Source organism: Corylus avellana, chromosome 3, assembly GCF_965113065.1.
Source record: "Corylus avellana chromosome 3, dhCorAvel1.hap1.2, whole genome shotgun sequence".
NCBI lineage: Eukaryota > Viridiplantae > Streptophyta > Magnoliopsida > Fagales > Betulaceae > Corylus > Corylus avellana.
This window is the reverse complement of record NC_142492.1, coordinates 3,869,358-3,889,070: the sequence shown is the minus strand read 5'-3', so window position 1 is coordinate 3,889,070 and position 19,713 is coordinate 3,869,358. Positions and strand designations below refer to the sequence as shown.

The 19,713-nt window shown below is 36.9% G+C and overlaps 3 protein-coding genes across 8 annotated transcripts; 2 read left to right on the top strand and 1 right to left on the bottom strand.

Annotated features, from left to right (window-relative positions):
• Positions 1-574: 574 nt before the first annotated feature.
• On the top strand, positions 575-2,252 carry MYB49 (myb domain protein 49). The gene is made up of 3 exons (XM_059587161.1): positions 575-801; positions 932-1,061; positions 1,325-2,252. Exons 1-3 carry the CDS (start codon positions 669-671, stop codon positions 2,073-2,075), a joined length of 1,014 nt encoding a protein of 337 aa, XP_059443144.1. The 5' UTR covers positions 575-668; the 3' UTR covers positions 2,076-2,252.
• A 3,385-nt stretch (positions 2,253-5,637) lies between these two features.
• LOC132173497 (uncharacterized) lies at positions 5,638-16,235 on the top strand. Of its 6 annotated transcripts, none has more exons than XM_059585014.2 (6): positions 5,639-5,976; positions 7,646-8,984; positions 9,824-10,093; positions 10,785-10,940; positions 14,077-14,199; positions 15,058-16,235. In XM_059585014.2, the coding sequence occupies exons 1-5, from the start codon at positions 5,969-5,971 to the stop codon at positions 14,194-14,196; spliced, it is 1,893 nt and encodes a 630-aa protein (XP_059440997.1). In that variant the 5' UTR covers positions 5,639-5,968; the 3' UTR covers positions 14,197-14,199; positions 15,058-16,235. The 6 variants fall into 6 exon arrangements, with proteins under 6 accessions (XP_059440998.1, XP_059440997.1, XP_059440996.1 ...); XM_059585013.2 differs by having other exon boundaries at positions 14,777-16,235; XM_059585011.2 differs by having other exon boundaries at positions 14,756-16,235.
• A 43-nt stretch (positions 16,236-16,278) lies between these two features.
• On the bottom strand, positions 16,279-19,339 carry PETC (photosynthetic electron transfer C). Its single transcript, XM_059585016.2, has 5 exons — positions 19,155-19,339; positions 18,810-19,057; positions 17,512-17,629; positions 16,630-16,812; positions 16,279-16,539 (listed from the first exon to the last, which is right to left on the bottom strand). Exons 1-5 carry the CDS (start codon positions 19,191-19,193, stop codon positions 16,438-16,440), a joined length of 690 nt encoding a protein of 229 aa, XP_059440999.2. The 5' UTR covers positions 19,194-19,339; the 3' UTR covers positions 16,279-16,437.
• Positions 19,340-19,713: the final 374 nt, after the last annotated feature.

Genomic DNA, 19,713 nt, shown 5'->3' with positions numbered 1-19,713 from the left:
TGTATCATTTGATTTTGATGACAGCGAATTAACACAATTTTTCAAATAATTTTGTATATTTCATATCCACTGTTCAACAATCTGAGACAAATACATGATGGTGCATGCTGAGGAGTGAGGAGTACTGAGGAGGGAAGGGAGACAAGACAGGGAGCTAACATATGTGGGTCTACGGCTCTTTTTCACTGGATTCCTAGACAACCAATACCATGTTGCCACGTTACACACGTTTGACTGCCACTTTCGGAGATGATTAATTAACAAGCAATTAGACTACCAGATTTACGTATGCATTGATTATGAGGGTTGAAATTGTTCTACATTTACAGTCGGACACAGAAAGATAGAGAGAGAGAGAGTGTGTGTGTGTGTTTGTGAGAAATTGACTGTGCCTGTGATTTTTTTTTTCTACACAAGAAGACACGTCTCTTGAGTGTAGCAGGGGCGGTACCGAATCCCATTGACTTAAGCAATTTTTCTTAGCATGCCTTATTTTCTCTACTATTTTTTTATATATATATATACGCACAGCAGTACATGGTTTTCAATAAAAGCTCATCATCCCCTATTTCTCTCTCTCTTTCTTTCTCTCGGTCTCTCTGTCTCAGACAAACACACTCTTCTATATATCAAAGCATTAATAGATCACAAATTTTTGTGAAGATACGATGGGAAAATCTTCTTGTGGTGACAAAGATGGGTTAAAGAAAGGTCCATGGACTGCAGAGGAAGATCAGAAACTGATTGATTATATTCAAAAGCATGGACACGGTAGATGGAGAATCCTTCCTAAGAATGCAGGTGTGTATCTTTTTTTTATACGTATATATATTTCTGCTTGTAACTTGTTTTTTCTCGCTGTCATGTCTGATTTATATAGATTGTGATCAAAATAAAGGCTTTTCATCCTTTCTGTTTTGTTTATTATCAGGTTTGAAAAGGTGTGGAAAGAGTTGCCGGCTTCGCTGGACAAACTATTTGAGACCTGACATCAAGAGAGGGAGGTTCTCGTATGAAGAAGAAGAGACCATAATACAATTACATGGTGTTCTGGGAAATAAGTGAGTACTACTGCATTCATTTGTTTTTTTCTTACTCATTTTCCTTATATTATAAGCAATAAAGGTGCACCATGGATGCTAATTATGCAAAAGTATGTATTGATAATTGAAGTATACCTAATTCATGGACTTCTTTAGATTTGTACAAGTCAATGATGTTACAGGAACGTACCCATTGGTGAATATTTAAAGTTCAATTCCCCACAAATTTAAAGAAAATATTGAATGGTGTATAAATCTTTCTTTTCACTCTGTCTCATCAGGTGGTCAGCTATTGCTGCTCACTTGCCTGGAAGAACAGATAACGAGATCAAGAACTATTGGAACACCCACATCAGAAAGAGGCTATTGAGAATGGGAATTGATCCAGTGACTCACACCCCACGCCTTGATCTTCTCGAACTCTATTCGATTCTGAGCTCATCTCTCAACAACTCATCTCAGCTTAATCTCCCCAGTTTGCTAGGAATCGGGCCTATTGTCAATCCAAATCTCCTAAGTCTAGCCACAGCTCTCTTGTCATCTCAATGCAAAAACCCTGCAGACAGTGGTTCTAATTCTCAGTATCTTCAGCAAAACCAGCTTGACAATATCCCAATTGATCAAAATCAGTTCCAATCCACCCAACCAATTCAGCTAAACACAACTTTTTTCTCCCAAGCAAACCAAGATCAAATTCAACCTTTTCAAGGTGAAACCCAGCTGACAGAAGCCAAAATGGAGCAACTCTCTTCAGACCTTACCAATTTTAGCAGCTGCCAAACTTCTTTGCCAAATTTATGGCAAAATAACGTACATCATCCTGCAGGTTTAGCTATGAGCGATATTCCTTTACCAAATTTCAGTTTTGGCTCTCTTATGTCGACAGCTCCATCAAGTCCCACTCCCTTAAATTCAGCATCTACTATCAGCTATGCCAACTGTAGCACTGAAGATGAGAGGGATAGTTACCGCAGCAATTTTTTGATGTATGATATGCCAAATAGCTTGAATGCCCGTGGATTGCATATGTAAGACAGCAGGCGTACGTCAAGATTCAAGAAGCTGATATTTTCATATAGATTTAAGCTGTGTCCTTGAGTGTTTAACGTTCAGATTTAGCTTGGGATTTTAATTGTATAATCTGCATGACTTCTACGTACGAACTATATTAATCATGCATTAATTGATCTTTCTCCAACATTATGGTTTGTTTCAAATCGTTTTATATTTTATAGACTTTTATATGGATATTCTAGTGGTTGGTGTTTCACCTCGTCCTTCCAAACTCCATGAGCATGCACCTAATTAACTTCGAATGTTTAGGTTGCTTTTCATAGTTAGGAACCTTAAATGGTTAACAACATTATTACTTCATTTTAGTAAAATCCAACGTCCAAAAATAAACTAAAATAGATACAAGGTAAAATTATGAAATTGAAAAAACCAAAAAGACGTGCATACATGTATTTATTGGGAACAATGTTATTTAGTAAACTATTATAAGATCGTCTTATGATTAGGATTACTTGAAAATTAAAATTAGCACTTGATTTTTATTGTCATATATGTTATTCTACTTGTATGACAATCGTATAATAGTTTATTAATTAGTAGTAATTATCTGTATTATTCAATCACCTCAGAAGAGATGAAGTTCTAGGAATACATCAAAGCTGGAAGACAAAGAGACAGGAAAAATGAACACCAAGGACACCTTATATAAACACCGAAAAGATAGAAGCGAGAAAATTCATAGTATAGTACATTAAGAGAAAGTAAAAGTGGACCCAATGTAATTAACTGCTAATTAAAACACTGAAAAAGAAGTGTATAGAATACAGGGGAGTTCCGTCTACGGTTTAAACTCTATGCTCGTTCGTTCAACTCATGATATGCTAAAGAATACCCGACAACATTGTTAGTTTCCGCAGGCTATGTAGCCGGAACTACTGGAGCTTACAGTAGCCCGCCACGTGTCCAGCGACGCGAAGGTGGTCCAGGTCATTCCTGAATGATGGTCCATGGCCTAGCATAATGATCAGCAGTGACGACCTCCATTAATGCACTTGGAAGGGTGCTGCCGTGCTGGACTAGCTATGGTTTCCTCATCGTGGTGGTCCTGCTGGTGGAATATATATTAGGATTTCTCTCCTTTTAAAATAAAATGTTTATTTTGTTAAAATAAGTGTTGATAGGGTGTCTAAAAAATTCAAAAAAAAAAAAAAAAAAAAAAGATGTATATCACCAAATGCACCAGCTTTAAATTTTGATCGTAAAATAAATACTATCGGATCCTATATATTCTATTTTGATGGCATATATATATATATTGTATGCAAATTAAAAATTGTTTAGACAATCCATGTTTTGCATTTCAAAAAATATAATAAAACAATTTGGAGACTTCATGAATCTTAAATTCGGAGACAATTAAGCTTCTCTTATCTTTTAAAAGTCTCTATCCTTATTGAAATTTTTACTATTGATAAAAGTTTTTTTTTTTTTTTTTTGGTAATCCTCACAAATCTCCCATTCCATTGGTCAAATTCTGAATCTTTTTCCTTAGTAATTAATTGAAGAAATACCATTAAACTACAAGAATTAACATGATGAACATCGGTCTTCGTAGTTGTTGGAAACTTAATTTTATCCAACTAGCTATATCATTTTGACTAATTACCTACAAGATTGTGTTAGTGTAAGGAGTACTACTAACAACAACTTACATCCAGATCTAAGATTTTATTTTTTTTCAAAGAAATAAAAGAAAAGAATATTAATAACATTCTAAAAGCAACCCACATGCATCCTCGATCAACTGATCATGTCTGTGTTACTTTCTTTGGCTCAAAAAGAATTAAAAATTTAAAAATTATGATAATCAACATAAGCAAACAGGATAATTAAAAATCTCAAAATACAACCACCATTATAACAACAAAAACAAGAAGAAATCATAACCAAATACAGGCAAATCAAAATAATAGTTAGCATCTTACTACCCCGGAATGAGACCTCAAAGGTTGAAGACAAATATGAATGCTGCCAATGAAGCTAGTTGTAGCGGGCCTTAATGAAAATTAGGAATACTAACAAGAGAACCCCATAAAACTTAGCTCTTGACCATATTTCAAGGGAACTTGAGAGACTAAAAAATATATTTACAACAGTTGAAGGATCTCTTTCGTAGTGAGCCTAAAGCCCAACCAAATCAAATTTGTTGAAGCTCAAATCCGAATTTGATAAATTCGAAGGACTAAATGGGTTCTTCGAAAAAGAGACAAGAGACCATGGATCTGCTACAAAATAGCATGGTAGCAGTGTCACGTATAGCTTACGCGTGCCATGGAGGCGTGTGTGATATGCCTAATGGGATAAGAGTCATAGGATAGAAGAGAGTAGACTGATGAAGGTAGATAAGAGGTGTGTAGTAGGGCTGAGCAAATTACCGATTAACCGACTTTCGAACGACACCGACCGTTACCGACTAAATGGCGGACAATAGGCGGCATGATTTTTTTTATTCCGAATTTTTCGGTTCGGTAGGTGGAAGAGGTATTTTAACCGAACCGACTTTACCGACCGACGCTCAGCCCTAGTGTGTAGATAAAAGAGGTGATCAATGGATGTAGACTAGTCTAAAGAGGCTAGTGGTGGGGACATAAGGTAGCTAGGGGAAGGAGTTCTTCCCTCCTCCCTAGAACGGAGTACTAGGGGGAGGTTTGTTTCACGGGGAGATTTTTTGTTAGAACATTGGGTACTCACAAATCCCATTAAAAAACTTTAAACATTTGAGTTGTTCTACAACTAAGCACTATCTCAACTGGGATTGAGGAGCATAGTACTTACTAGAGCTAGCAATTTTTAACATGACTCTCAAACCCAACACCAATTAAATATGAAATTAGCATGTTAGAGTTTTGTGTAATTGAGTTGAGGTCAAATTGGGTCGACTCCCTTTAACCTATTTAATAAACGGGTCAACCCACTTAACTAGTGGGTGACCCATTTCACCCATATACTAGTAAAACGGGTTATGTTTGTGCCAACTCAAAACTAAATATTTATTAAATGAATTATGTGACGGAGGCGTGCCGTGTCAAGTTTAAAGAGTTTGACTTTAAATTAGTCGTGTTTGAATTTTTTTTTTTTTTTTTTTTTTGAGCAAAGTCGTGTTAGAATTAACCCTCAAGAGATTGATGGACCAAAAAAGGATCAAACACAAATTAGATGTGTCAATCCCAATTGAGAAGTGCTAGGAAATCAAATAAATGAACCCAAAATTTTTTTTAAACTGATATGGCAGACCGTGAATAGGAAACAATGGAGAGAGAATTACATTTTTTTAATTTAAAAACACTCGTCACGTCAATTTAAAATTTTTTTTGAATTTATTTATTTAGCTCCCTAACGCTTCCCAGCCCAATTAGCCCATCAAGCTAATTAAGGCAATGGACCCAAAAAATTATTGAGAGGAATTTGTAAACGATAAAAATTGTATCCCTCGGTAAATGTATCCCCATTTTAGTATTTTGTAACCTAATTTTTGAAAAGAAAAAAAAAGGGGCCAGAAATAAAAAGGATAAACACTAGTTACACGTTGGCCAAAACTAGTAAACAGAAAAACAAGCACTCAACCAAACGTTGGTGTTCCGGTCAGATCCCTACTTTTCAGCACTCTCTCAGTCACAGCTGCCTCAATCTCTCTCACACACACACTCGCACGCCACCACAAACCACTACAATAGTACCATGCGCCAACTCAGCTCCAGCCGCCAAGGATTGGTTGCGGCGGCGAGGGATGAGACACGTTAGACGCCGATGACGGTGTATGCACTGGCGTCGTCAGAAAAACGCCGCCCAGTCGGTGTGCTGCGCCAGCTGCGAATTCTAGAGCACACCACCGATCCTGTACACCGATCGCCATGGCCAGGTCGGTGGCTTCTAGAACTTTCTCTCATTTCGTTTAATTCTTTTAGAGTTCGAATGATTGCGGTCTGTCTGGGAAAGTTGAGAAACTAGAAAAATGAAAATCTTTGTTGCATTTAAATTTTGAATTGAAATTGCACCTCTAATAGGGCTAATAGTTTCAATTCGGAATACACTTGAAGTAAATAAATGTGTACATGTTGCTGGATAAGGCATGTAAATGTAATGATTTGATGCCAGTAATTTGTGTCGTAGAAGAGTTTGTATAAATTATCTGATCGAAGCGGGCATGTTCTCAATCTGGTAAGATATATCCTCGTATAGATGAGGAAGCCACTGATGCTGTTTATGAATGAACCATTGCTGCTCTAATTTGTGCTTCTTGAAACCATAGTTGTGGAGACAGGTTTTTCATTAACATTATGAGATGTATTGCCATAGAAACTCCACTGATCCTTAGTGAAGAGAATCAAAAGTCTATGAAATTCTTATCATGAATAAACTAATTGATGCAAGGAGGCATATATGGCAAGCAAATTGATAACCTTGCTTTAATTATATTTATTCCTTTGCGAATAACGGAAGAAAAGCCTTTTCCAAACCTGTCTATTCTTCCTATAATTGTAACGACTCAAGGAAAAACGCTAGCCACATCTGCTCTATCACCCCAATCATCCCAAAAGGATTAGTCAATTTGGAATTTCTCTAGAATCCATTATAAAATCCAGTTTCACCTAGTAAAGGTTGAAGGCATCAACACTTGTTGATTCCCTAAGAATGCCAAGTGTTGATAAACAAAGAGAAATTCTCTTTCAAAACATTATTCAAAACTCCATGAACTGTTGTGTCTGGCGACTACATATTATTATCCCTAAACAAAACCCTAAGTAGAGCAAATTATGAAGAACCTAAGTAAAATTTGCCAATTCTTGTTTTTGCTCCTAGTTAGGGTTTATTTATTTATTTTGTATACTTTTTGTGTACTTAGAGACGCCTTACGTTTTTAATGATGTATGTCAATTACTTATAAAAAAAATTTGCCGATTCTGATGCACCTTCCAAGCGGCATTTGAATGTTGTTTTGAACATAATCCTTCCCAAAGTCCTAAATCTATTTAGTTCGAATAAGGTTTGAACGGGACTTCAATCGGCATCCATCTTGAGAAGTCCAAATGTTTCGTTCGAATCACATGTGAAACAATGTTGAACTAGATCCATTCCAGGGACTTTAGAGAGCTTTGTTTGAAGTGCATGGGAAACATTTTTGAGCTAGCCTATCTTGCGAGAGCTCAAGGAGCTTCATTCAAAGGGCATGGTAAAAAAGAGTCCAACTGGTCTTGGATAGAGAGCTTCATTCAAAATAAATTGCGTTTGAACACCCTTTCAAACGATATACGTCAGCTTCTTTATTTTAGCATCTTGCACCTGTGGGAAGATATGAGATATTCTGCAATGCAATTGGCACATTTTGCATCATCACGATAAATTTATAGATAAGATTGTTTCTTGATCATTCTACGCTCATCTTCAAACATTAAGATCTCGTAAAATCTGCATAACTTGTATAATAACAGTTATTTAATGTTTATAATTTTTTTTTAAGTTAATGTCCAGGTTTATGCTCTTGTTAGCTTAGTGCATTATGAATTCTAGATACATTTTGTAATGTGCAGATTTTGGACCTGTGGAAATGTGAGGAGGGTTGCACATTCCCTCCACCCAAATCGGAAGAGATGCGGCTTAGAACTAAATGGTGATGGAGCATTGAATGTACTTGGGCCTTGTTACTTCCTACGCAGGAAATTCTCACTGTATAAATTTTCTTTTAGAGAACCTTCCCCTTTTACTTTATATAAAGCAAAAGAGAGCATATCACGCAGTAGTGGTTTCAGAAACTTCTACGGCCTTGCAGCAAGTAAGACAATTTCTCACCAGGTGCAAATTGCTTGGAAAAGGTTTTCTCAGGTATGTTCCTACAGTGGGCCAGCTGCAAAGCCAATATATCAGATTGCATGTGCAGTGAGCCTTGCTTTGACGCGATCAAATGTAGTTGTCCCCGGTGTTATTGCTATCATAATTGGAGAGCTTGCTTGGACACAACAAACATGGGCAGAAGCAGAATACTTGCCAACAAGGGATACATTTTATATGCATGCCCAAGATGGACATGTTTATTTGACCTTGCTTGTGTATTCATTTCTGGAGGGTTTTATCTTGTTTCTTAGGGCTATTTATTTAGCAATTTTGTTCTCACCCTGCATAGCTATGGCTCCATTTGCGGATTCCCTTGGTGTTGAATTTAGGAAAACATGGCTCCACATCGTTCATCTTACACTTGAAAAGGCAGGTCCAGCATTCATAAAATGGGGTCAATGGGCTGCAACCCGACCAGATCTCTTCCCCAGAGATTTGTGTTCCAAACTTGCAAAACTTCATAGCAATGCACCAGCACATGGTTTTGCATTCACCAAAAACAGCATTGAAAGGGCATTTGGTAGAAATCTGCATCAAATCTTTGAAAATTTTGATGAGAAACCTGTGGCATCAGGAAGTGTTGCTCAAGTTCATCGAGCTACACTGAAATACAGATATCCTGGTCAGCCAATCAAACCTGTTGTTGTTGCTGTGAAGGTTCGACATCCAGGTGTTGGTGAAACAATTAGAAGGGATTTTATGATAATTAATTTTGTGGCCAAAGTCTCTAGGCTCATCCCTGCTTTGAAATGGTTGAGATTGGATGAAAGCATACAGCAATTTGGTGTCTTCATGATGTCTCAGGTTGATCTTTCAAGGGAGGCTGCTCATTTAAGTCGTTTTATCTATAATTTCCGAAGATGGAAGGATGTGTCATTCCCAAAGCCTCTGTATCCCCTGGTGCACCCCTCCGTTTTAGTGGAAACTTATGAACAAGGTGAAAGTGTTCTACATTATGTTGAAGAGCTTGAAGGCCATGAACAAATTAAAAGTGCCCTTGCTCGAATTGGAACCCATGCACTTTTAAAGATGCTTTTGGTACCTTACATTCTCTTTGCAACTCTTTTTCCCTTTTCTTTCACAGTTCTTGTCATGGTAACTTGTGATTTTAAATACTGATAGTTGAGTTGGTGCTTAAAAAATTTTGTTGTATTCTTCATCTGTCCTGGAAAAGTTAAAAGTTGTATAATAATCTCTCCATGAGTCGCACTGGAATCCATGATGATAGAATCCAGATCGACTATATGACTAGTTTTGCAAGTGAATTATTAGTTTTGCAAGTGAATGATAATAAGCACATGATACATTCTTTGGAAACTTATTTCCATCGGAATGAGATTTGCATCATCTTGATATCTAGCCAGTTAAGATAATTATTAAATTTATCCAGTCATTTAAGTCATGTATGAGAGGACCTTATTCCTGCACCTTAACTCCTGAACCATGTACCATCCTTCTCTCTCTCTCTCTAATTAAAATGTACAAGTTGTTGTATTGAATGGTGAAGTGTGTCTCTAGAAGGTTTATACTGGTCGATACCTTGAAGCATTGATATTGTTGTCCTTTTACTTTTTTATGTATGTCCGTGTCACAGTTGACAGCTTGAGAAAGATATTCAGTTCCTTGTCCATGATAAGGCGAATGTCTCAAATATTTGTGGCTACAATTTCTATGTAGGTGTATCTTCTACCATGGAGCACGAAAAGTATAAGATTACATGCGTATAATACCCGTGAAGCATTTTGGTTTAACCATGAAGTGACTTGAGAGCAACATGAGTTCTCAAGTTGCCAGTTATCAATTTGGTCTTTATGAAATTCGATGTTTCCTGAGTGAAATAGTTGGTGACTATGCTGATAAATTGCTTTTAACTCCAGGTAGATAACTTTATTCATGCGGACATGCATCCTGGAAATATTCTTGTACGAGCAACACATAGCAAAACATCACATAAGCAGATTTTTAGATCAAGGCCTCACGTCATTCTACTTGACGTAGGCATGACTGCTGAACTTTCTAAGAAAGATCGAGTGAATATACTGGATTTCTTTAAGGCTGTTGCTCTTCGAGATGGCCGCACTGCTGCAGAGTGCACACTTAGATTGTCTAAACAACAAAACTGCCCAAATCCAAGGGATTTCATTGAGGTAATGCATCTGCAACTTAGCTTTTGTGTTCTTGTTATGAAAAAATAGACAATTTTTTATTGCTTGTGGCTGCTTCTGGAAAAGAAATCATGCATTTGCTAATCTGGTTGACATAAGAATCTTGCATACAATTATATCATCATTTACCATACTCTTTATATTTTCATCTAGTGAACTTTTAAATCATAGACAATGCACATGCAGCAGTAATACTGTTATCTATTATGGGGCTCATAAGACAAGATCGAGTTCTGAGGGGGTCATGTTGTAATATGTATAAGTACTAGTGTAAATTTAGCTAAAAAATGATAATCTAAATTGTAACTTTTTGCGGTTGTGCAAGCCATGGTTCCCCACCAACAAACCTCCCGTAGATTATAACTAGTTAATATGTTTTACTGTACCCAAGTTGGCTTTAGTTCATGATGTCTCAGAATTCGACCTGAACCTTGAGTCTGGTTGTCTCTAAAGATCTAGGTTAAACTCATTCTAGATTGAATCTAACAGCTGGTTTTGCTGAAGACTCCAAAGCTCCATTCCTTCCAAATTTTGGAGCCCAGTCGTGCAATATGTGGTGTTATGATTTATTCTTGTTTGGATTCTAATTAATGAATGGCTTAAGATACATCACAGTTCACTATAGTTATTATAAGTTGAGTCTAAAATTTTAGAAGTTTTACTGGTTTAACAGGAAATGGATAAATCTTTCAGTTTCTGGGACTCCCAAGAAGGTAATGTTTTCCATCCTGGTGACTGCATGCAGCAATTGCTTGAGCAAGTTAGGCGTCATAAAGTCAACATTGATGGCAATGTTTGTGCTGTGATGGTAACCACTTTGGTGCTTGAGGTAATTTCTGCCTTTTTTCTGTATCCCCTCGTGTATCACTCTCATTTTTTCACCCTCTGAAAGATAAAGTTGCAGATTTTTTTGGTGGTTACCCCATTTTTACTATCACTTCAATTAAATGAGTCAACTATGGTTATTATAAGTTGCTTGTGTGTTAGTTGTGCCAAATTCCGATTTTGTTGGTTTTTTTTATTTTTTTATTTTTTTAATTTTTTTGTGAATAGATTCATTGAAATTGTGAGTATTGTTCATAGTAACTAGCCTATGAACCCTAGCTCAAATGGCACCTCACCCCCTACCCCCAGGTCATAAGAATGGAGTGGAGGGTGAAGTGTGGGTTTAAGACCTATAGGGTGCATGTATAATTTACCAATAATAGAAAAGGATTATTCATGTCACTTTTAGTTAGAGTAATGCTACACTTCACACCCATGTCACTCTGACATGATCTGTTTTAAGTGGTCGACATCATAACCCACTTAAAACATGCCATGTCAACCGGTGTGACATGGGTGTGATAAATGGTATAAAAAGTAGCATTATTCTTTAGTTATTGTAAATACATATTCTTTGTTTAGAAAGAAAAAAATATATTGAATCACAATACATTTGGTGAATTGGAAGAGGATTTGTGCTCCGATAGAGTTAGGTGGGTTAGGAGTTCGAAATTTGATTCAATTTAATTGAGCTCTTTTGGGAAAATAGTTGTGGCAGTATGCTACAGAGAGAGGCTTTATGGAGATTGGTGATTGCAGCTAAATATGAGAGTATGAGGGGTGGTTGGAGTTCAAAAGAGGTATTGGGAACTTTTGGAGTGGGCATGTGGAAACATATTAGAAGGGGGTTGGATAAGTTTTCCAATTTTGTTTGCTTCGAGGTAAGGGGTGGGTCCAAAGTAAGTTTCTAGCATGACATTTGGTGTGGGGATAGCCTGTTGAACCTTTGTTATCTAGCTTTGTATAGTATTCCTCGACATAAAGACACGTGGGTGGTGGATAACATGCAATATCAAGATGGAGTTATCCAGTGGAACGTCATCTTTACGCGTTTAGCCAGGAGTGGGAGATGGAGATGATAGTCTCCTTCTTTGAGAGGCTGTATTCTTTCCAGGTTCGACATGGCGAGGAGGACAGGTTATTTTGGTGTCCTTCCAAGGGGGGTCAATTTGAAGTAAATTCGTTCTATAATGCGTTAACTAGCCAGGCTAGACATTTATTTCCAGGGAAGAGTATATGACGTGTAAAGGCTCCGTCGAGGGAGGCATTTTTTGTGTGGACAGCAGCCTTCGGGAAAATTTTGACGCACAATAATTTGCCAAAAAGGAATGTTGTGGTGGTAGAATGGTGCTGTAGCATGTTGGCCCGGTCAAAGAGGTAATTGTTTAGTAAAGGAGGTGTGGAGAATGGCCCCATTGTGTCTAATGTGGATTGTTTGGAGAGAGTAGAATGCACGATGCTTTGAAGATCAAGAAAAGACGATGGACGAGCTCAAAAAGATGTTTATCAAAACTCTTTTCCATTGGGCGGGAGCATTTTATGTTTCTCAGTTTTCTACTATGCCTCAATTTGTGGCGTTTTGTTCTTCTTTTCGTCTTCAGTGAGGCTTTTCTTTGTATATTCTTGTGTACTAGGGTTGTACCCCTTTGTGCTTTTCAATGAATTACTTATTTATCAAAAAAAAGAATGGTGTTGTATGTGTAAGAAGAGTGAGGAGTCCATTGATCACCTTTTACTTCATTGCGAAGGCGCATGAGAATTATGGAATTACATTCTTTCTCTGTTTGGGGTAGAATGGGTTATGCCGAGACGGGTGCTGGATTTGTTGACTAGTTAGGGTGTTGTGCGTGGAGGTGGTCTAGCCAAGGAAGTTTGAAGGCTGGTTCCGTTGTGTGTGGAGGTGGTCCAGCCAAGGAAGTTTGGAGGCTGGTTCCGTTGTGTGTAATGTAGTGTATTTGGCATGAGAGGAATGCTCAGCATTTTGAAGACGTAGAGATCTCAATGTTCGAATTGCGGAAGTTTCTGCTTAACACATTATATATATGGATAGCGGATCATCATAGCTTGCATGTTTTTACTTATGCTGATTTTTTGAATTTATGTTCTTTTTTTTTCCTGTTAGAGGCTCCCTTTTATACTTCCTATGTACTAAGGGTACACCCTTTGGTGCTTTATTAATGATAGGAAATTAATTTTCACAAAAAAAAAAAAAAAAAAAAAAATCTTAAAGCATTTTTTGTTAGACCTTTTAACTTTTCGGACTTAGTTTTAAAACCTTTCATCCAGAATTTTTTATTCGTTAAGGTAAAGGCTCTTGGGAATAATTTTGTGAATATGTAAATGTATCATAGTTAGAAGTTAGTCGTCTTTCAAATTGTCATGGATATTTGATCCAGGCAGTTTACAATAAAATTTTGCTTACTTGACAAGCTTAAGAGGTTTTAAGCAATATGATAATTTATTCAGAATTTTTAATCTTCAAAGTTAATAAATCTGGAGAAGGTTATTGCTGGCATGGTTCAACAATTTGTTTTCATGGTGCGTTCCTTAAAAGAGTATTCTTTGATGAATTCATTTGGTAGAAATGCATTTGTGGAAATATTGTTGCAGAACTGAAAATGTTGGAATTGTAATAATTATCAAAGATTATTTTGTTTAGATAATAATTTTGCTTTTTTGATAAGTAGCTCCAATGGAGGGGTAGGGGGCGAGTTGCATGAAGCGTCTGACCATTCTTCCACCCCTTTTATCACCTGCTTTGTGTGTGAGTGTGTGTTTGGAAATGCACTTATTTGCTTGAATAATTTTATGACAACATATTTGTAACCCCTCCACCCAATTCTTTCTAACCCAACATTTTGGCCACAAACACATTCACATACTTTCATGAAGGCTTTTCCTGTGAGCCTTAGGGGCAAAGGACAATGCCATAGGCAGATAGGCTAATATAAGATTTAGAATTATGGAATAGCATATTATTTATTTTCTTTTAGTATTTTGATGTAGTAGATATATCTGATTATATGCATTGTTTACTTATATATTGATGCGGCCTTGAATAACATATGTTTCTATAGATTGTCTAAAGAAACTTTATCAGTTTTATTATACTTTTTTTGTTGCTTTTTTACTCCCTGTAGGGGTGGCAGCGGAAGCTGGATCCAGACTATGATGTGATGCACACATTGCAAACATTGCTATTTAGAGCTGACTGGGCCGAGTCTCTCTTCTACACCATTGAAGGACTCATGGCACCCTAAAAGGTGCCAACCTGTTTACCTTGAATTTTTTTTCTTCTCTAGAAATATAGGCACTGATTGCATAAAAATTTAAAATATAAAAATAAAGGAATGCATATTAGAATCCTGGGAATAACTGTCTTTGTTCCTAGACCTTTATATGATTCTTTGTTTTGGTAGAATCACTAGGAGCCTGTTGTTTTACTCTTCCTTTACTATTACTTTTTTACTTGTTGCTGTAACTCATACCTTCCAACGTAAAGCAAAATCATAAAAAGGAAAAAATAAAGTAGCACATTATTTTTCCTTTTGATATAGCTGTCTTTTTCTTCCATGTGTATACATGAATGGTCGTGATTTATATGATTGGTTGTCGAGCTTCATTTAGCGTTCTAGGTTTATAATTTGATGTTAAAATGAGTAGATTGTTCTGATGATTGGCTTTGTCACTTGCGGTTCTGATTACTACTGAAAATCGCATTTTGTTTCTTAGTTTGTTTTTTTTTTCCTCATCCGCATGCCTGATATTTCCTCTCTTCTCAATGATTCTTTTCGAGAATTTTTATCAACATCATGATAGAGACACTTCATTTGCTTGAAGATGATGTACCGCCCAAATTGAAGATGGCATTTGAAAAAACCAGTTACAAAAAAAAGGGGGAAGGGATGGCTTTGTTTTATTCCTTTTTGCATGGGATAAAAAATTGAATGATGGACCAAACGAAGTAATCTCTTATGAACTGAATTGAGAAAACATCAAGGATTGTTGTACTTCATTTCCTGTCAACCTGTGTTGCATCTTTGCTTTTAAGACTCAAAAAATACAGATTCTTCATATACTTGGCTTAGTTTGACATGCTCAGTATCGGGCTTTGCGATCAGTGGAAGGGGATGCTATTGAGTGGGCCATTACATTACACAAAATGAACACCGCTTGATGTCACACCTTTCTGCTTGACAAGGTGCTACCTGTGACACTAGCCATAATGGTATAGTTTCATCGTTATGTTTTTTTTTAGTAAGAAAAATAGAGGGACAACATACTTCTAGTGAAGAGTTTGGAGGTGGCCCATTTTGCTACAAAGCGGGCGCAGAAGTTTGCACTTCTATGAATTTTCTTAGATTCCCAAGAGGGCAGGGAAGGTGAGGAGTTTACATGAGATGATTGATGAGATCTGCCAGTCAATGGTGTGCTGGGTGGTTGAGGGCAAGGATAACTGAGAGAATTGCCTTCCTAAATGTAAGACTGAAGATTAAGAGAGGCTTCCATTTGGGCAGCACAAAGCTTCACCTATGTTGGGATCACAGGGAGGGCCTATACAAGATTGGGCTTGAATAATTTGCCCGAAACAGTCATGGCACATTGCAGCTTGCATGGAGAATTTGTCACGGATGGCATTGTCAAAGTTAATCTTAAAAACATTGGTCGGAGGAGGGTCCCAGGCTCCCAGCAATGGACAGGGGTGTTGGAGGACTTTTTCTTCCGTGTTGTATGCTCTAGCAATTCTTTATTATTATTATTATTATTATTTTAATTTGGCTAGTCATAGGCTTTTTAAGAGCAAAGGCGTCCAAAGGCCAAAATGATTCCCTCTAAATTACACTAGGCAAAAAAAACACAGCTAAGAAAGTTGTGCTTGAGAGATTCCTCTTCACTTTTGCAAAGGGCACAAAGAAGATCGGCACTAGAAGGGGAGATGAGGAGATGAGATGCGAGCGTACCATGGAGAGAAGGATGTTCCAAGAGATTTTCCAGAGTAACTTTAACCTTTCATGTAGGTTAAATGGACCTCTGATCATCTTGGAGGCGGTTGGCAGACTTTGTAAAGAAATCCCCTGTAGAGAAATTCCCAGACAGATTTTGGACCCAGATGAACTTGTCCTAGAGAGCACTAGAAGAGGTTCATGGGTATCGGAAAACTACCTCACACCAATCCAATTAACCCGAGTCACCTAGGTGCTACTTATGGTGGTGGTCACCGTGGTGTGAGATATCGCACAGTACCACTAGTTTTGGCCGCAAAAAACTATGGACAATTAACCTGAAGAGATGGAGTAGGAGTAGGAGTAGGAGTAGGAGTAGGAGTGTGTGTAGCATTACTCAAACATAAAACCTCAATCAAATTACAAATGGGCAATTAGTTAATACTCAAAAACAGGGCTTTTAATGCTTGAAGTTTTTGTAATTTACTATGGCTGTTCATAGCAGCTAACAATGGTTTTAACAATGGAATTTGGTGTGACCCTGTAACATCCTTAAATTTAAGCCCACCAAGGCGCCTCGCCTGTTCTGAAATCCGTTTCGACCCACGGAACAAACACTACCTTCCCATCGTCAATATCTGCATGTGCCAGCGCCAATGACTGCACCAAATGAAGATAACAAGTATACTTAGCACGGAGAGAGAGAGAGAGAGAGAGAGGAAGGAGAAGTCCATTGATTTTGTGACTTACCAGAGGAGCAGGACCCCTGACAACCCTGCCTTGGTTGTTGTACTGGGAACCATGGCAGGGGCATATGAACTTCTTTTCTGCAGTATTCCATGGCACTACACAACCGAGATGTGTGCAGACTGCGTTGATGCCATAGGTTGCTAGACTTCTATCATTCTCCACAACAAGGTAGGTTGGGTCTCCCTGCAGTTTCATTACAATTTCCAAAACATTTACTTAGTGCCCTTGAAAATGTGTATAAAACATATTAAGGGCCTTTTGGGTGTGTTTAAGGGGCTTAAATTTAACACTCAAAAAATTCGTTTGAAGAAAAAAATACATTTTGGTAAAAAAATTGAAAACGCTTTTAAGGGTTTAAAAAGCTCAAAAATAGCTAAAAACCACTTTTGACAAAAGCTTAAAATAGAGCTTTTGCCAAAAAGGATTTTTTTTTTTTTTTTTTTTTTTTACTTAAAAGCTTTATTTCTCAAACACAATTTCAAACATGTTTTAAGAGCCTGTTTGGATGTGCATTTGAGGGGCCTAAAAGTACGTTTAACACTCAAAAAGTCCGTTTGAAAAAAAAGTACCTGTTTAGTAAAAAAAATTGAAAGCGCTTTTAAATGTTCAAAAGCTTAAAAATAGCTTAAACACATTTTTGGCAAAAGCTTAATTTTTTTAACTAAACTCTATTTGTCAAACGCAATTCCAAGTATGTTCTTGAAATAGCTTTTTAGACATTTGTTCTTGAAACGGAGAAATATTTGAATTTGCCGGCTATATAAATAAATATGGTCAAGAATTATAAAGAGATTCAATGTTTGTTTTCTCAATTAATGTGTAAAAAAAAAAAAAAAAAAAAAAAAAAAAAAAAGAGCAAAACAAAACAAAAAACGGGAATACCTTCAACCCTTGGGTTAGTGTTCTGTCACCAGGGCCATGGGTCTTAAGCCATTCAGATGCAATGACGTCGTTTCCAATGGCATCCTTTGCTACGGTACCACCACCACCACCACCGGACCTGTTCAGTTGCCAACAAGGAGTACAACAAATCAAGATCCAGGAGTTGCAGGAATCATAGTTAATAGTTTGGTGACAAACCTGAAATGAAGTATAATAGTTACAATTGGATAGAAATAAGTTGATTTACTGGATTCTATCATTTTCACGGGGTGCAAAATCAATGAAGATCTCCTGTGCAAAAATTAACCATGACGGTTGCAAAATTCGAAAAACAAAAACAAAAAAAACCTCAAAAGTTATTTTTTCATTGAAAGCAAGAAGATCTCCAGTGATTTTCATTGTAGGGAGCTGAAGGATTCTTTGGCTAAGAGATTGAATTAATTTAACGACAAGATCATCACTGGTGATCCAGGACAGGGGGAGAGAATTTTTAATTTTGGATACCAATTGAAGAAGCGTACAATAGAACTTGCAACTTTAGACACAACTTACGAACTCAACACAAATTCAACATAAAATCAGCATATTAGAGTTGAGGTGTTTGGTTTAAATGGGTTGGGTTAAGAATGACCTATATAGTTTTATACTTATAGCTCGACGCTACCTGCAAACTCCATACAAATTTAATACAAAATTAGCAAGTTACAATTAAGAGGTCTGATATGTTTAATTAAATTAGTCAAGTTAGAGTTGTCTTGTGCAATCCAATCCTAACTTGTAAACAAAAATTACCACCCCTACTGTAAGGAACTCTCAGAATGCATAACCGATACAAGACTCTGAAAGGAGACCGTAAAATTGACAAACATATCCAATCAAGTCTGAAGCTTTTTCAGCGAAAAAGTAATTAGCAGCAGTATTATCAAATCCAGTACAAAACCGAATTTCTAGAACATGAAATTTCCATATTCTACCATCTGAAGATGATAGTTCTGTATAAAACTCTTCAAATCCTTTTTTTTTTTTTTTCTTTCCATCGTTGTCACTTACTTTCTCCATCTCCAAATAGATAGGATGTCTTTTTCTTTTTAATTGTTCCAAAATATATAAGAATTTTCAAGAATAAAAGCATTTTATCTACCAACTCGATCTCCATATTACTCTTAAATTGGACTCTCAATTTTTCAATTTTAACCCCCACTAAGAAAAATTATTATATTCTTATTTCGTTTATTTGAAATTATTAGAATTAGACCAACAAAAAAAAAAAAAAAACGAAAGAAAGAAACTGAACTTACCCTGGTGGGGCAAAGAAGGTAGCATAAGGAACCAACATGCCAGCCGTGGGGAGAGATAAAGCGCCTAACAAAAGCAGATTCAGGAGCTGCCGCTTGCCCATATCAGGTACGCGGTCGGCCGGAATGCTGGTAGCCTGGCAAGCGATTTTCATACCCTTTTCCTTTTCCTTTCTCGCCAGCTGGGTTCTTGCGGGCTTCAGCATCGACGCTTGGGATGAAGAAAACATCCCGTTCTTACTAGAGCATAGCTGAAAACAAACACGAGCAACATGATTGATTGGTTGTAATTGTAGAGTTCCTGATGATGAAGATAATAAGACTGTATATGAAGAATGAGTAATTTACCTGGGAAGTGGTCGAAGGGGAGAGAGTAGAGGCAGCCATGGAAGAGAGCTTGAGAGAAGAGAAGTGGGTCTATTGGATATGTGAAGGAGATGAGAGATATGTAAGCCTGAAGTGTTAGCTCGTGGTCGTGGATAAGGCAAGAGATGCGATTGATGGGAGAGAGACGGGGTTGCAGAGCCACATATTGGAGATACGACCATTTATGTTTTTTTTATGTTTTAAGTGCTTTGTGAATAGTACACATAAACCGCTTTCTAAAAGTGCAATGTGAATGCGCATTTTTCGGGGGAAATTATACAATTCCCCAAAGTTTAGGGTTGATTTCAAATTAAATCCCTAACTTTTTTTTATTTTTTCAGCTCAAACTCTTTAACATATTTCCATTAATATTATAAGTTTCACGAGGTAATTTAATTTTGGATCATAACACATTTTGATCATTGAATTATACATCAGATTTCATCTTCATTCATTTGCTATTAATTGTTTCAACTTAGGCATCGAAGTTCTAAATTAATCTTGAAAAAGAAGTTCTGAATTACCAACAAATAAATCTAAG

Coding starts and splice junctions, on each gene's coding strand:
- MYB49 (XM_059587161.1), top strand. CDS start 669: ATGGGAAAATCTTCTTGTGGTGACAAAGATGGGTTAAAGAAAGGTCCA. Junction 802..931: donor AATCCTTCCTAAGAATGCAG/GTGTGTATCTTT, acceptor GTTTATTATCAG/GTTTGAAAAGGTGTGGAAAG. Junction 1,062..1,324: donor CATGGTGTTCTGGGAAATAA/GTGAGTACTACT, acceptor CTGTCTCATCAG/GTGGTCAGCTATTGCTGCTC.
- LOC132173497 (XM_059585014.2), top strand. Junction 10,094..10,784: donor ATCCAAGGGATTTCATTGAG/GTAATGCATCTG, acceptor CTGGTTTAACAG/GAAATGGATAAATCTTTCAG. Junction 10,941..14,076: donor TAACCACTTTGGTGCTTGAG/GTAATTTCTGCC, acceptor TACTCCCTGTAG/GGGTGGCAGCGGAAGCTGGA.
- PETC (XM_059585016.2), bottom strand. CDS start 19,193: ATGGCTGCCTCTACTCTCTCCCCTTCGACCACTTCCCAG. Junction 19,058..19,154: donor CCCCTTCGACCACTTCCCAG/GTAAATTACTCA, acceptor GTTTGTTTTCAG/CTATGCTCTAGTAAGAACGG. Junction 16,540..16,629: donor TCAGGGGTCCTGCTCCTCTG/GTAAGTCACAAA, acceptor CATTTGGTGCAG/TCATTGGCGCTGGCACATGC.